The sequence below is a fragment of the Gracilinanus agilis genome, chromosome 4, assembly GCF_016433145.1.
Source record: "Gracilinanus agilis isolate LMUSP501 chromosome 4, AgileGrace, whole genome shotgun sequence".
NCBI classification, from domain to species: domain Eukaryota; kingdom Metazoa; phylum Chordata; class Mammalia; order Didelphimorphia; family Didelphidae; genus Gracilinanus; species Gracilinanus agilis.
The window spans coordinates 83,544,398-83,562,722 of record NC_058133.1 but is presented as its reverse complement, the minus strand read 5'-3'; the positions used below and the strand labels follow the sequence as shown (position 1 = coordinate 83,562,722).

Sequence of the window (18,325 nt, the reverse complement as noted above, 5' to 3'; positions counted from 1 at the left end):
TCCAATCCTACCTCTCTTTACATCACACTCTCACCTGTCATCCATTTTTTAAAAGAACTCAGGTTTTTTTGTTGAGGGAAGATGCATGTTTTTTTTTTGTTTTGTTTTCTCTATTCTGGGAATAAGAGTTAGAATCAAAAAAGGTGTGGATGATTGAGAATTAGTAGTTAGGAGAGATTTATGATTGCAAAGCACCATTTTCCAGCTACAAGGCTGAATGTGATTGCAGAAAGTTACATGATTTATGAAAAATATTTGCAAAGTTACTACATTGACCTGCAACTTTCCTTTGCTACCAAACATGGAACCAGGAGGAGTCATCAACCTACAGAACCAAATAAAATTGTGTTCTTGAGTTTGATGGTTATCAAGAGGATGAGACTACTCTGAGATTTAGTCTTTACAAGGAAGCAGAGAAGTTAGTTGGTAAGCTCCTTGAGCCTAGGAACTATATTTTCCTTCCCTTTATATCCTGAACATTTAGTATAGTGCCTGGTGCATGGTAGGCACTTAATGAATGCTAATGGATTGATTGGCTAAGGTAGTAGCTTACATGGTGTATTTCAGAGGCCAAACATTGAAAAGCCTATCATCTCACTGGTTTGGCGAACACTAGATGAGGCTATTTCTTCAAACAGTATAGATCAGTGATTCCCAAAGTGGGCACCACTGCCCCCAGTGGGTGCTGCAGTGTTCCAAGGGGTGTTGATGGTGACAGGTGCATTTATCTTTCCTATTAATTGCTACTAAAATTTTAAAAAATTAATTTCCAGGGGGCTAAGTAATATTTTTTCTGGAAAGGGGGGGTGGTAGGCCAAAAAAGTTTGGGAACCACTGGGATAGATCAATATATAGTCTTAGAATTGTCTGAATCATCTAGAAGTTATTTGACTTGAGAAGAATCATGCAGTCAGGAGCAGGACTTGAAGTTATGTCTTCTAATTTTAAGATTTTTCTCTCCATCTATTTTGCCTTGATGCCTCTCAAACTTGTCATACTTTTTGAATTCTTCAAGGGGTTCTATCCCTTGAATCTATAAGTATCTGCCTTTAAACTATAATAAAAAGTTCCAAAATTCTGAAATTGAAAAATAAGCCTATAGATAAGTGAGTTGCCAATTGTTTTAACTGATTCATCAAAGCATTTTGGAGAATATGAAAGAACGCTGAGTTAGAAACCAGAAAATCCAGGTTCCATCAGGACAACTTGGAGAACTTGAGGGAATCCCTTAAACCTCCATGTCTCTATCTTCCACAAAAGCCCATTGTTGTGAATATTAAATGAGATCATCTTTAAGAAAAAGCTTTTGAAAAATGGAAGTTGCTTTAATGGAAGCACTAAGGCAGTTTGGGCATGTGGGGAGACACGAGATTTGAAGTTAGAAAATTTAGTCCTCTATGAATTTGGGCAAGTGATTCTATGTCCTCATGTCTCGTTTTGTCGGGTAAAGGAAGGAAGAGGTGGGGAATGGACTAAATGACCTGTGAGATTCCTTACATGTCTTAACCTATGGGGAAAAAGAGACAGAGATTGAGAGGCAGAGAGGTAGGAAGAAAACAAGACAGAGTCAAACAGACATTCAGAAAAGTAGGTAGGCAAACAAACAAGTAGAACAGGCACAAATAAAGACAAGAGAAATGGAAAATGTGGAAGAATGTGAAAAGAAAGGAAAAATAAATGAAATCTCTCTCGTCAAAAATGAAAATAATATATAGAGAAAGAAGACATTCTGCAAATAACAACCTACTGTAGCTCAGGAGATAAGAAGAAATAACAGCAATGGGATAATGAAATTCAGTGATCCTTTGTGATATATATAATCACAGAGGAGAATGGAAAAGCTGGACTGCCATTGTATAAGCAGCTTGTTTCTGTCATTATCATTGCCTTAAATAACTCTCAGAGGAAAAGCAACGCAAACAAATAAAAAGACAAAATAAAAGAAATTAAATTAATATTTTTCAAAAATTTGTTCCCTTTGTTAGACAGGCAAGGCAACAGTTGTGGGAAGCATGCAACATAAACCTGCTTTAATAAGTTTGCATTTCTGCTTCTATTTTTGGTACACCCATTATTTGTTTATTAAAAACAAACCTCAGAAACTCGTAAGATAAATGACCTGAAGATTATAGAGGTGTGTCATTAGTATGGAGTAGATGAAAGAAGAGCAGACTTGGAATTAGTAATCCAAGTCTGAATCCTAACACTTGTTAGCTATGTAACCAAGGGCAAGTCATTCTGGCTCTGTGAGTCAGTTCTCTAATCCATAAAATAAGAATGAAAACACCCTCCCCTCCTTCCCCATCAGGCTGTGGTGAAGAAAGTGCTTTGTAAGCCATGAAGCACTAGATAAATGTGAGATAATGTTGTTTATGTTCAATTTTCATCTCTTGCTCTAGGGGCAGAGAATCTGAGGCTTAGAAATAATGTTGCATGAGTTCACTCAAAGTGCTGACACAATGACTCTTTAAAAAATTCATAAAATAATTTTATATCATTAAAGACATCTATAACATTTCTGTATACATAAATAAAAAATAGTGTTGTCTCACAGAATGATAAATTTAGTCAGTGGATAAAATTTGCACTCCATGTAAAATAGTACTCCATGAGATCAGTCATCTCAAATATTCTAAAAAGAATGAACATTTTTTTTAAAATAGTACAGTGAATAAAACAGCTGGTGAGGAATGTTTAAAAATTCAATATATGTTCCTACAATACATTTGGAAATTTATACTGATGAAATACATGAATAAGTATGTGTTCACATAATGAATGCCATTTGTCAATTCAGAAAGACAACAATGGTATTATTCTCATGCAGCAAAATCACTGTTCAACTTAGTTCCATCCAGTCTTTCTAGAGCAATGATGCCCTATGGCAAATCCAGTTGTCATAAGATTGCAAACTCTTAAAGTGTAGACAATGGATGTACTTTCTAGCACAAAACCTATGCTGAAGGTTTGCTTAGGGAGTCTTTGTTAAAGAATCTTCGTGCCTCAATGTTACTGAGAGAAACTGAACAACGAGATGGGTTCTGGCGTCTGTACTCAATGCTTTCAAATATGGCATCCTTTATCACCTGTAAAACAGAAATAACAGACTTATTTAACATGCATATTCATGACCTTCTACATCAAAGACATTGCATTGGGTGCTAAAGATAGAAAATGGTTTTAACAGACAGAATCCCTGCCCACAAGGAGAAAACATTCTACTGCCAGGGGAATGAGCTCAGATGGCATGTGATATATGCATAAATATGTATAATACAAAACTGTTGTAAACTCATTTAAAAAAAAAACCCTTTACCTCTTGTGGTAGGATTGGAACTAAGTTTCAGGTCTAATGCAGAAGAGCGGTAAGATAAATTGGGAACAAGTGACTTACCTGAATTCACACAACTGGGAAGTGTCTGAGGTCAAATTTGAACCCAGGTCTTCCTATCTCCAGACTTAGCGATTCTATCCACTGAACCATCTAGCTACCACAAACTCATTTTTAAAATATTTTACACAATGGAATGACAATCTGAGTAAAATGTTTCCATCCAGTCTCTTCTTCAATCTTTATGTTTTATAATACCTAAATTTTTCATCATACAGGAAAATTAAAAGAAAATTTAGATCCAGGATTCATTTTGATCCTTCCCCTGGAAGTTCTTGTTACAGTGAACTCCATCCCTCTGTTAAAGAGATAAAGTGTCCCTAACATTCTGAGTTGTTAAAAAAGCAATTTCAGTTACTATATGGGCAAAGGATATCAACAGTTTTCAATAGAAGAAATGCATGATATTGACAAATCTATAGCCTTTCTATACCTTATTTCCTCAGGAACTCTAAAATCCAGTGGTTTCCACTGGCTTCCTTGCTTTTCCTTGCACAAGACACTGCAACTCCTAACTAAATGCATTTAGATCTCAGCTAAAATGCTACTTGTAAAAAAATCTCAGTCCTCCTTAATGCTAGTTCTGTTCCTTTCTAGCTTTACTAATTGTTTGTACGTAATTATTTGCACACCTCCTCCATTAGATTCTTAGTTCCTTAAGAGCAGGGATTTTTTCCCCTTTCTTTGCATTCTTAATGCTTAGCACAGTAACTACATATACTAGGTGCTTAATAAATGCTTGTTGACAATATGACTTGAACAATTATATAAAATGCTAATAACTAATAACAAGAAAAATATAAAATACACACGAAAACAAAGGAGTTTTCAACTCTCACTCATCAAATTAGCAAAGATGATAAAAGGTAGAGATAGTAAACATAAACACTACTATATGGTTGGTAGAGATGTGTATTGATTTAACTATTCTGAGAAAAATGCCTAGGGTCACATGAGAGAGTTATCAAAACTTTAATTGTTTTAATAAATCTTTTAATACAATGATCCCAAACTATACATGTTCGGGATGCCTGGAGGAGTTCAAAAAGAAAAAGAAAGGTCTTATAGATTCCACAATATTCACATCAGCTATTTTTGTAGTAGCAAATACTAGAAACAAAGTGAGTTCCCACTAATTGGGGAATGGCTGAATAAATTGCATAAGATTAGCACAAGAAAATACTAGTATGCCATAAGAATTGACTAATACAAGAAAAGAAGAGAAATACAGGAATGCACATTAAATAATGCAGAATCAAAAGGATATGTCAATGATTATAGTAACATCAATGAAAAATGACAAAATAACTCAGATTAAATGAAGTGACCAATTTGCTTCCATAAGACATTATGATTCACACTTGCAAGGTAGGCAGCAATATGCTGGTAAATGTTTAGTGACTGTTTTTCTGGGGAATGGGTAAATGTAGTACTACATACACTTTTAAGTTTTATCTACATGATTAAAATTCTCTCCATCACTTTTAAATCTAGACAAACAATAAAAAAATGAACCAAGCTCTGATTTATTGAGTTTACCAGTCTCTACCTTAAAAATGCTCACAATGAAAATTTAACAATCAGCTCTCATGAGCAAGTATAAGCTGGCTCCAGTATGAATGTAGATGAAATATTGCAGATGCAATCAGAAAACAATACTAGTTTCAGCTGGGTTTTTCTTTTTCTTTTTTTCTTTTTACTATTTTCACAAAGAATAATTCTACAGGAGACACTACATGAAGAAATGACTGTGCTACAATGAAGAGCATCAGTAGAAACTCAGGGCATTCATTCTCTATTTCCTACTCTCCATTCCAACTCAGATAGACAAAAATATTCATACATTTGATCTTATTATCTCTCATAAGTTTTCTGCTTCATTATTTCTGAACTCTCAAATTCCTTTCCATGATCATAATCTTTTGTTTTCTTTCATCTTTCCCTCTGCATTATGGTCCTTAGCCTTGTTCCTTTCCCTCCCCATGATCTCCATTTTTCTGTGATTTCACAGTCCACTGTTCCTATATATACTCTCCTTCCTTCCCTTAATAAACTGGCTCAGCCCTACCCTATCCTCTATATTCAATTCCCTTGCCTTCTTCTTCTCTTGTCTATCATGCTTTATGACTCCCAATCTTGCATTATTCCCATTATCCTCCTCCACTTTTATTTACATAGTGCTGAACAGAACTAGAAGAAATAATCATTGCTAGAATTTATTTAGTGCTTTCTGGCTTGCAATGTTTTATATTTGTTACCTCATTTCATCACAAAGGAAATGAAATCACAAAACCTTACCACAAGATCCACTATAAGCATGTCATCTCATCTCAGGCATACTTTCCCTCTACCCTCTCATTTGTGTACCTGGCTTTATACTTCACTAAAAGACAAAGTCATCTGCGATGTGTTCTTCTTCATTTCAAATCAGATGAATATTTCTCCTCACTATTGATTTGATTAAAGAAGTGACCCTTCTTAATGCTAAAGCCAACCACTGTACATGTACCTTTAATCTCATATTTTCCAGTAGGTTGACCCAAAAACCATTTCCACTCAATTACCTTTTATTTCTCCCCTACATATTAACTTCTTCATTGATGTCTACAAAAGCACCCATATCTCTCCTATTCTTAAAAATTTCTTCTTTATTTCTTCCACACCTTCAATTATTCCATATCTCTCTTCTTCTTCATAGCTAAATTCCATATAAATCCAAGAGCAATTATAATTTTAAAAAGGAGGGCAAATGTCATCCATTGAAGAGGACAAGAATGAAATTGTATTATTGGGCTTCGAATTCTAGTCCTGGCATTTACTGCTTTTGTGATCTTAAGCAAATCAAGTGACTTTTCTGAGCCCTGTTTCCTTATTTGTAAGTGAAATTTGTGTAGTAAATAATTTCCAAACTAATCTAGTATTAAATAATTTCTAATTTCTACTTACCAATTCCAACATCCTATGTATACTTTAGTATGAAGCTTCACAAAATCCCAATTCAATCACAATAGAAGCACAGAGTCTGAACCACTAGATGGCATTTTATACTCAGGGAATTTCATTGTAGTTTTTTTTTCAAATGCATGAAGAACATGTGTTTTGGATAATATTTTTTTTAATTCAAAAGGGTTAATTTGTGCCTGGAGGGGCTCAACTCATAGCAAATATACAGAAGGACATGCATATATTTCTACTTCATCTCTGCCTTATAGAATCCCCAGTTTCCTTCAAAGTACTCTTCAAGAGCTAGCTTCTACAGAAGCTCTTTTTAAATCCCTTCACCCATCCTCAATTGTGAATAATTCTCTCCCTATTAAGATCACTTGGTATATATGCTATATTATTTATTTGAATTCTTATTAAAATTTAAATTCTGTAAAGGCAATTTTTTTGTCTTTGTATTCCCAGCTTCATAATCCATAATCATTTATTAAACATCTATTGCAGTTAAGGCACTTAGTCTAAGCACTGAAAATACGAAGATAAAAATGAAGCTCTCTCTACCTTCATGAGGATTATATTCTACCAAGGAAAGCATGTACACATAAAAGTAGATGGGAATTATAGATGAAGGCACTTAAGATATGTGTATGTGTTTTAATTAAACTGAATCCTGCATGGCAATGAGACCTGGAATCCTCTCCTCTTCCACAGCATGTCATGTTTGTTATCAATTGCATTTGTCAACTGTGAACTATTTAATCCTAGCATTCAATAAAATATAAGAGGAAGTATTCTGGGCATTACAGAATAATGATATAGCACCTTCTCCACCAACACCATCTAAGATGTTCGCAACTCTATTGGGCAAATGACTAAGGAAAGTAAAAAGTAGTATTCTAACACAACACAAGGGAGAAACTAGGTGGCACAGTGGATAGAGTACCAGGCCTAATGTCAGGAAGACTCGTCTTTCTCAGTTCAAATGACCTAGACAAGTCACTCAACCCTGTTTGCCTCAGTTTCCTTATCTATAAAATGAGCCTGGGAAGGAAATGACAAACCACTCCATTTTTTTGCCAAAAAAATCCTAAATGGAGTAATGAAGAGTCAGACTTGACTAAAATAACTGTATAACAATGTAATCAAATAACATCTTTTATTTTTAAACCCTTACCTTCTGTCTTGGAGTAAATACTGTGTATTGGCTCCAAAGCAGAAGAGTGGTAAGGGTAGGCAATGGGGGTCAAGTGACTTGCCCAGGGTCACACAGCTGGGAAGTGTCTGAGGCCAGATTTGAATTTAGGACCTCCCATCTCTAGGCCTGGTTCTCAATCCACTGAGCTACCCAGCTGCCTCCTCAAATAACATCTTTGAAAGACACGAAAGAAACATTTAATGGCCAAGTTGTATTTTCGTTGAAACTGCTTTTGAAGATGTGACCAAGCTGGTGTATTTCTTTTGCTGTGAATTCACACAAACTCAATAGTGTTGCTATCCCTTTGCAAAGATTAGTAATTGTCATGTTTAAGAAGATTATTTCCATATTTAAACTAGTTATCAATGTATATCTTTCTGGGAAATAATCTAGCTGTACTGAAGTTCAAAGGTGATACTTACATCTATATTATTCAGCGTATTGAAATGCATTAGATCATGAAGCCTTTTAAAAGCTTGATTTGGATATTGAAAGTTGAAGGTAGAGAATGGAGATTCAGGATCATCAAAAATATCAAAATCAGCAAAATCTTTCTCTTCCTGTGTTTCTCTTGGAATTCCTATTGCAACAGAATGGATACAGATAATGAGGTTAATTTACAGAAAGTAAATCATTTTAAAATGCCAAATAACACCCAGGTAGAATTTTCAAAACTTAAATTTGGAAGAATTTTTACAGGGCATCAAGGCTAATTTCCTTCCCAAAGTAGAAATTCCTTCTACATAATTTCTACTAAAAAAATCATTTGACCTCTACTTGATTACTTTCCCAGAAAGAAAATTCACACTTTGTCAGTGAACTAGACCGTTTTATTGTCTGATCACATCTCACTGTTAAGGAGTACTTCTTTATTCTTGACCTAAAACCTACAACTATTTATTAGTCCTGTTTCATCCTTCTTGAGCAACTTAGTCTTCTCTCTTTTATACATGATAATGCATGAGATGACCACTTTAATGTGTCCTTGTAATCTCTTATGAAACATTTCTAGTTTTTTTTAGTCATTGTTTATGATTTGCAGATTCCCTCTTTTAAAAACATTGTTTAGATTTCCAATTTTCCTCTTAGAATGTGGAGTCCATAATTTAACACACTTTGCGGATGTGAACTGGCTCAGAGAATAGAGAGAGTCCATTACTTCCATTATTGGGAACACTATTTCTATTAAATCAACCTAAGTTTACATTAGCTTTTCTAGCTGTCATGTCATACTGTTAATTCATATTAAACTTTCAGTCATTGAGAACTGCCAGGTCTTTTTAGAGAAGCAGTGCTTTACAGCCAACTCTCATCCTTTGAGCTCCTAACATGCCCAAAAGAAAAACAATTTCTGTTTTACAGAAATTTCTATAAATCATTCCAAACTTACCTGGAGCTTTATAGTCCCTGAAGTTGATATTGGCCAGAACGAAATGAATAATGGTTGGGCAATCTTTCTCTACATCAGGATTTTTGGGTTTGAAGACGTAACATTCCTTCAGACCTTCTCGATCAAACACATAAGGATCAATCTTGGGAAAGGGAAGCTTATTCATTTTAGCCCACTTTTCAGCAAGCAGAATTTCCTAGGGAAAAATATTAATGTTTGTGATGCTTGAATTCCTCTTTCCCAGATATTTCTTTTCATTATCCCAAATTGAGAAGAAATCAGGGTCCCCATTGAGAGTCTCCTTTACTTGGGTAATGTGTTTATTAATTCCAGAGAGCAACTTTATACCAATAAAATAAAATTTGAAGCCTACTTGGCTAGGATCATTTCCAAGGTTTCTCCTAAGAAAATTTATGGAATTTATATTTTGGACAGAAAATATTATCTCAACAGGCCCCATTGTGCCTTCCACCACCAGATGCTAAAAAATTATACCTGGAGGTAAAATTAGAGCAAAGTAAACAATACTACACTAAATGTCAAATATGTTTTTATGTGGGGCTATGAACATATACTCTAAGCTGACTGATGGCAGGAACTGTTTCCTACTGTAACTCCCTAGCACACAAAGCAGCACCTTTCATTTAGTAGGTACTTAACTGGGTGTGTAATTATTCATTTTAATTGTCCTCAAATTGGTTGTCATTGAAAAGTCTACTGTGCAAATAACCATTTTCATATTTTAATCTTGGGAAAAGATAATGCTAAATAATTTCAAAAAACCCTTACCTGCCATCTTAGAATCAACAGTGTGTATTGGTCCAAAGACAGAAGAGAGGTAAGGGCTAAGCAATGTGGGTTAAGTGACTTGCCTATAGTCACTTGGCTAGTAAAAACCATATTTTGACACAGGACCTCACATCATTAGGCCTGCCTTTAAATCCACTGAATGACTTAGCTGCCCTCTAAGTACTTTATAAAAGAAGAAAAATATATTTTAAAAGAAAAGAATTGAGTCGTTGTTCAATTTTTTTATTTCCAGACAAGCAGCAAAAAATACTAATATCTATTCAGGATTATTCAAGACAAAACCAAAAGGAAAGGAATATAGGAAAAGGAGAAAGAAAGCCTAATTTAAAAAAATACCCTGATTCAATAATCTGACCAGTTATATATTTCCCTAATTGCATGAGTGGGAGAAGGGGGAAATTAGATTGTATGAGGGGAATAAAAATTAGATTATTTTTAGATAGTTACTTTACTTTTAGTAGTCAAGAAGATTAGGGACTTCCTCTGATGAAATCCTGATAGACTGCATTTATAAAGCCATGAATTTAAAGTCAGAGGCTTACTGAAAGTCATACCGTATGCTGAATATATATATTTATTATAATTAGTACAATATAATATAGTATTTATATTTATTTTTATTTATTTTAATTTTATTTATTATATTTATTTACATATTTACATTTATATATTTACATTTATATATTTTATATTTATGTGTAATATATTATTCATGTGGTATAATGAATATAGTATAAAATAAATAAGGAATATATAATCATATATTATATATGTATATGTTGAAATATATACACGCATCATTCTATATAAAGATAAATACTTACATATATACTATATAACTGTAAGTCTGACTAAGGGCAACTAAGTAGTGAAGTAGTTACAGTGTTAAGGCCTGGAGGAAGGAGCCATATTCCTGAATTTAAAACTGGTCTTAGACATTTAATCACTGTAAGAACCTGGGTAAGTCATTTAACTTTGTTTACCTCAGTTCTTCTTCTGCAAAATGATATGGAGGAGGAAATGGCAAACCGCTCTAGTATCTTTGCCAAGAAAACCCCAAGTGGGGTTAATGAAGAGTCAAGATACAAGATGCAAAAAAAATGACTGAACCACAACAAGAGTCAGACTATAATATTCAAGGCCTATTTGAAGACGCAATTAAACTGTGTCACATGATTATTGTTTCAAGAATTCTTGCCAGGCTGTTGTTGCTGTTTTTCCTTTTAATCTAACATAGTTACCAGTCAGGTACCACAAAATTATAGAAATGTGCCAGAAATTTCTCTTTGGAAACACTTTTTTGAGGTTATTTAAAGCATCACATTTCCATGAAGTCATTTACAGGAAATATTGGATTTTCCTTTCTTCTTTTCTTCTGTTTTTTTTTTATCTGAATAGTAACATATGCAGAGATGAGATTTGTAATACAGCTTCCAAAACGGAAATGTATAAAATATATAAGCTTGCAGAATCAAGAAAATAAAATACACAATGCCAAGGAGAACTTATACAAAAATAAAGTTAACTGGTTGCTGAACTCAGGTGAATTCATCATTAATCTTGGTTGCAGAGGAGATATTATGAAAGACATTCTTCCTAAGTCTTTTCCAGATCTACATTTTGTCACCTTGGTACAAAATTGGGAAACTACAGTGTACAATAATTCTACTTGCCAAACACAATAGTTTTGTCAGTCAGTTTTACTGAACTATTTTGCTTTGTAACAAAGGAGGGTTCAAAGAGGAAATGATTAGCATAAGAAATAAAAGGGACCAATAAAACAAACAAAAAATTTTTAATATAAGCTCATTTTGAATCTTAAAATATATGAGAAATTCAAGCAGGCTAACAGAAAGCAAGTTAATTTCATAGCAAAAATTTAAACACATTAGGGATGAGATTAAAAACTGAAGTAATAAATGAGCTATATAGGGAAAAGGAAGTCTTTACTTCCCCTCCCCTTTTTTAATAACCAAAGAAAATTTATGATTCTAAATTTCTTTTGGAACAACATTTAAAACACTGAAAATAGATGAGGAGAGAGCCTGGACTAATAGTTCTTAGGTAGGAAATTATTTGCTCTAGGTGCCTTACTAGAAATAGCAACTGACCTGGAGCCAGAAAGACCCGAGTTCAAATCTGATCTTAGACATATAATAACTACAGGACCCCGGGCAAGTCACTCAAATCTCTATCCACCTAGGTTTCCAAATCTATACACTGGAGATAATAATAGCACCAGGATTGTTATGAAAATTAAATAAGATAATATTTGCAAAGCACTTTGTAAACTTTAAAGCATTGTATCAAGGCTGGTTATTATTATGTAGCATATAGTATATATTTGCAAAGTGTATTACAATACTCTCTGTCTGATAGTTGGTGAACAGATTATTCTTTAACAGAAACAAATTAAACAAGATAAAATCTAGTATGCATCCATTACTGTTTTTATGTGATAGAGGAAAATAAATCATTCTGCTCTCCCTTGCTTCATTATCACTTAGCTCATCCTCCAAGTCTTCAATATGTTGCTCTCTTCACCTATTGAATTCTTTTTTCCCAGATACAGTTAAGAGGAGATGAACTTTCCTTCAGGAAATTTCTTTGCCCTGATACATTCCTTGGGAAATGATCTCAACTTCCTTAGATTTCTTTTCATATGATCTGGATCCTTCTGCCATTTTCACATTAAACCTGGAGAGGCATAAATGCTTATATATCTGGATAGGGCATCAGATAGAGAGTCAAGAAAAATTGGCTTCAAGTCCTGACAGACAATTATTAGCTGCCTAGTCCTGGGAAAATCACTCAGTCTCTCCATGCCTCAGTGCTCAAAGTATAAAATGAAAAAGTTGGACTCAATGCTCTTCAATATTCCTTCTAGTTCTAAAGCTATGATCCCAAGATCTTTATCTCCATTAATAGGGTTCAAGCTCCTCAAAGGAGGGGACTGTTTTGTTTTCCATATTTGTATTCTCAGAACCAAAGAGTGAGGGGCTTCTCTATTTGGCGCTTGTGAAGAGGATGCATTGGAAAGCAGAGGTACTAGAAGCAGAGAGGCTGATTAAGAGCATAGGTGAGGGCTAACAGGGGCCTGATTTCTGAGGGATGTGGAGAGAAGACAATTTCATCATTGAAATTGAGCAAATCATTTTTGCCTCTCAGGGCCTCAGACTCTTCATCTGGAAAATTAAAAGATTATATAGGCTCAGTTAATTACGACAGATAACTAGAGCCTCCTGATGAACAGGGAAACCTGAACTTCGCTATTTGTACAGCTAAAGTTCACAACTTTTCATGACCTACTTCTCCATCCAACCATCCATCCATATCATTGTCTTTCCTGGTTTGGCCATTATTTTTTAACCCAGGCCTGATTCACATTCAAAACTATGTAAGCCAGGGCCATAACTTCACAGTTGTGGTGGCCTGTTACTGTTTTTTAATGCTATTTTCAATTAAATCCTGAAAAATGAAAACATATAGATATTTTAAAGCCAGGAACTGAGTGAAATTCAAGGAGATGAGGTTGTATATCTTATTTCCCATTATGTGGAGACTAGCTTTAGCAAGATGGAGGCAGCCATGAGACTCTACTAGTCTGGCACCTAATCATCAATCTACTACTAATTTATGGTTAACAATATTCTAGTTATAATCACCTAACAATTGCTTATCAACTCTATTAAAATGCACCGAGAAAAAAAAAGCTGCTTCCAAGAGTTAAAGTCATTTTACATTCTCTTGAAAATAAACAAAAGAACTAAAAAACAAGGAAGGAATAGATAGATAAATGAATAAATTAATTAATGGATAGATGATTTTTTTCCTAAAATGTCTATTTTTTTCTTTTTAAAATAAAGCTGCTCAAATCTGGCCTCAGCCATTTACTGCTATGTGACTCTGAGCAAGTCACTCAACTCTGACTGACACAATTTCTTCATCTATAAAAGAGAGATAATAATCATACCCACAATATAGAGTTGTTTGGAAAAAAGGGATATAAACATCAGCTACTATTATTTTTGTTATTTCTCTTTCACATCCCAAAGTAATCTTCATTTAAAAGATATGGAGGCCTTTTGAATGGATTTAATAAGATCATAAATTCAGAGCTCAAAAAGAATTGAAAGATCATAAAAATCACATATCCAGGGCTGGAATAGAAGTCAAATAGTTCCAACTCCTTCATTTTATAGATGGAAAAAAAGAGGTCAATGCAGGTAAAGTTATTTGTCAAGAGTCATTTTGCTAGGAATTGATGATCTTGGAATTGTTATCAAAATCCTCTGACTCCAAAGCCAGCAGCTTCCTCAGGATATCATGCTGCCAATTCTTCTGCTGTCTCCCCACTTTAAAATTATGAAAATACATTTATTAAGGACTTACTATATGCCAGACACTGGAAATAAAATTAAAGGTAATACCATGGTCTCTGTCCTTAGGGAGTTCAAATTCTAATGGGGATAATAACGTAAATAACTAGGTACATACAAGATATATACAAAGGAGATGGATGATGACTCCAGAGGGGAAAGGACTAGCAACTGAGGGGTCCAAGAAAGTACGATTTGAATAGGATCTTGAAGGAAGTCAAGAAAGCTAAGCTAGGGAAATGAAGAGGGAGAATTTCAAAAAAGAAAGAATGGAGATGGAAAATGGATTGCCATATACAAGAATTATCAAGTAGGTCTTTATGATGGACCATTATTATTTAAGCCTTTGTGGTTGCCCAATTTTATGACAGAAAAAATATTTATATTTTAATCTCAAAAAATAACAAGTGAGTTAATGGTGAATCAACTTTTTTCATCTAAGGTCAAAGTTTCCTGTTAGTATATTTGGAATTTGTCTGTTCCATTACACAGTGTTTTGATAGGCTTCATTTCTGGAGATTTCTCACTCACTCTTTAGAATTCCATTTTTAATCATGACAAAGCAGTATAACCTTTTAAAAAAATTAGTCACTGATAAGAATTTGCCTGTAGCATGATGTTATTTGTTGTAGAAGTGAACCACTTCTACTAGACTGTAGAAATAAATGAGGTTTTGCTTCAAATGGGAGAGCCTATCTCGTGCCTAACTAGGAAACATGATTTTTAGTAAAGTTTGGGTTTTTTTTAGTACCGAAAAAAAAAGTCTTATCTTTCCAAAAGAAAAGTGTCGGGAAAATGACTTTCAGGAAAGCAACAAGAATAACAATTCAAGTTTGTAACTCCTATGAAGTACTAATAAGTATGAAAAAGCTTCCTGGATATCCTCAATTCCACCTAAATCATAGTTACTGGGAATCACACTATTTTTCCCCAGAATTCACCTGTTTTGGATTTTTAACATTGCTTAACTTTCAGGAAATGAGGCATAGTATTAGAAAAAAATGAACAAGCTAAAATCTGCCTACCAGACACATGGTTTCCATTCAAAATGTATCTTTTTTTTAGTTTCATTAAATGACACCCAGTTATTTTTGGTGCCATGGTTAATATCCTAAAATCAAGTGTATCCCACCATGTAGAGCTCTTCCATAAGATTTGGACTCAGAAGAAGAAGAGATTACAGTAAAGGAGAGATTTTCTTCTGACTAACACTATTGCCAGTACTCTCTAAGCTCTGAAGGGTTCTCAGAATTGATATAAGGGCAAATGAAAGTATCACTAGTGCTGACCTTGAAAAGGGGTGCTTGTGGTTTGGAAATGCAAAAAAAAAGGAAAGAAAGAAAGAAATGGACGATACAAAGAATGGTTGAAAACCATAAGCATTTACAGGAGTCCTGAGCAAGCTTGGTGAGGACTAAGCACAAACTATGTGTAGAGTGAATCCAGTCCAATCTGGAGACAGAGAATGGTGACCTTCCTTCCTTCTCTTCTTTCCCTCTCTTATAATGGCAGCTATATGGTGCATTGCTCACTCACTTTTAGTCTGCTGCTTCTCTCACCTTAGTGAAATCCACTATTATAATCCATGATAAATCCTTGGTGAAAAGGCATGTAACAAATTCAGTGTTAGTAGCTCAAAGTGTGTATGAGAGGGATTGAAGTACAAAACTGAAAATGCTGGAAGGGGTTAGGTATAAAGTACTTTCAATGACAAATTGAGAATGTTATTGGATCATAGAATTAAGAGGGAATAAGTAGAGCTTAGTGTAAGTAGAAGTGTGGCATGGCCAGACCTACTCTTTATGAAAATCATTTTGGTAGCTGAGTAGAGAGTAGAATGGAATGGAGAGAAATTCAAGAGAAGTCCAGCCAGCAGCTATGGCAATAATTCAGGGGATGAGGTGATGAGGGTCAGGAGGAAGTAGGGGAATATAGTGAATGAGAGGCAAAGACATTGACTTCTTCCCTCAACTGAAGAAAATATTGAGAAAGCTATGACTAGAGAAGGTATGAATTTGGAGATGGAAGAAATAAACTTCAGGTTTGTTTGGGTTTTTTTTTTAAGTTTAAAGGTAACCAGTTCAAACAGAGGCACTGTGAAATGAGGAAGAATAACACCTGACTTTGGCCCTTTCTCTTCAATCTGATTGGCATATTTTTGAGGAAAGAGACTATTTCTCATAATATATCTGTATATATATATATTATGTATATGTATACATATATGTATAGATACATATATGTTTGTAACTCAGCAAATTCAAATCCAACAAATATTTTAAGCACCAGCATTTTAGGGTATTATATATATTTTTATATTTATACACCCACTTCCCCTCCACCATTCCCATCCCTTGCTACATTTTGCTTGTGGACAATGCTTAGTAGGTTATTTTACATGGAATCAGCAGCTAATACTTGTCCATTGTCCAAAACCTAGAAAGGAAAACAAAGTACTACTAGACTTAGCTATTGGAAAGAAAAAGGTGCTTTCTTCATAGCTTTTTAGAATTCTGACTCCAGACATGAGATAAATTTACTTAACATCATACTTGCCATAATATGGTAATTTATTTAATCATCAATTCATTTTCTACGTCCTCTAACCACAGTCTTTCCAATCATTCAAGTTCATATACATCCATTCCTCTTTTGATCATCTATAGTCATCACATTATTGCACACTTTAAGTTAAAGCTAGAGGGGACCTTAGAAGTCTTAGTAGCTAGTCTTGGCAGTTTTTGTTTGGTGTCTTCTAAGAATTTATTGTGCATAAATCTTTCCCTCAAGCAGATTTTATGGTCTTTGAGGACAGGGTAATTTGAGGACTTATAATTCTCTTGCAACTTTCACAATAGTCAGCATGATTACAGAAGATTCAAATATTGTCAAGTAGGCTGTATAGCTCACCAGAAAGAAAAACAGAACGTTTGGATTCTAGACTTAACTCTGTCAATTGCTATTTATATGGCCTTATTTAAATCTTGGAACCTCAGTCTTGTCATCTATACAATGTACTTAATAATGCTTCTCTACCTGACTGAAAAGGTTGCTGGGAATACCAAATGAGAGGGTGAGAATGTTTTGGAAACTACAAAGAACTTCAGAAACATAAGGCATTACTATAATATTTTAAAGCACCATAAACAAAGTCACCTTAAAAGGAGGACTGGAGTCACTTGGCCTTGCAGAAAAATCAAAGGAGATGATAAGATCCACACCTCTCTGAGGCCTCAAGATCAGAGGATAGGGTAGATTAAATGTGAGCCCACTATCGACCACATGGATCTTTTTACTTTTGACATCTAGGGGTTCATATATTCTCTCAAACTCATCAGGATCTGGAGGGAAGATGGAGAGAAGAAAAAGAGAAGCAATTAAAATATTACATTAATGTTTACTATTGATTCTTCTGTATTCTATGAGGATAAAGTAAGATAAACTGCATACCCTTCTGTAACAATACACCATCCCCAGGCAATGCATCATTATGAAAAATATAAACATTTCTATCAGTTTTGTCTCATTTTATCTTTTTAACAGAGCTGGGTGGTAGGTGCTATATTTGTCTCCATTGTGCAGATGAGGAAACTGGAATAGATAGAGGTTAAATCAGTTGCTCGAGGTCACATAGCTGGTGTCTGAGGCAAGAATTGAACTCAGGTCTTCTTGACTCCAACTCTAGTTCTCAATCCACTGCCCTACCTAACTGCCTCTTTGTAATGTTAATGAGTGCCAAAATCTTCAGATTTTATTTCCTCATTTCCTCTGCATCCCTAGGGAATTTTAACAGTGAGTTAATAATTCCTATAATTCACATACCAAAATATCTACCCATTTCTTTTTTTCTGAATTACTAAGATAATTAAGGGAAAGACATTGAGGGACTAGAGAGGAAAATTATAGTTGTATTAAAATATTTAAAGCACCATCATGTACAATCTTTCAATATTTATGACAAATACAAGGGGAAAGAATACTATAAAGCTTAGTAGGCTTTATACTAATATTTGCAAGATAAAGAGGTGGAGAAAATCTATGACTAAGTCAATAAGATTCATATACATGTATATACATTTGTATGTATATATTTATGTGTGTGTATACATACATACATACATACATATATATATATATATGGAGAGAGAGATTTTTTAAACCCTTACACTCTTTTTTCAAATCAATATCATCTATTTGTTCTCATGCAGAAGAATGGT

The 18,325-nt window shown here is 34.3% G+C and overlaps 1 protein-coding gene across 1 annotated transcript in view; it reads right to left on the bottom strand.

Annotated features, from left to right (window-relative positions):
- Positions 1-2,954: 2,954 nt before the first annotated feature.
- Positions 2,955-18,325, bottom strand: part of PLA2G4A (phospholipase A2 group IVA) — a 116,503-nt gene continuing 101,132 nt past the window's right edge. Inside the window, exons 14-17 of the mRNA XM_044673635.1 lie at positions 17,265-17,449; positions 8,920-9,115; positions 7,952-8,109; positions 2,955-3,086 (exon numbers count right to left, since the gene is read on the bottom strand). Coding sequence (XP_044529570.1) covers positions 2,955-3,086; positions 7,952-8,109; positions 8,920-9,115; positions 17,265-17,449 — 671 coding nt within the window. The remainder of the gene's footprint in view (positions 3,087-7,951; positions 8,110-8,919; positions 9,116-17,264; positions 17,450-18,325) is intronic.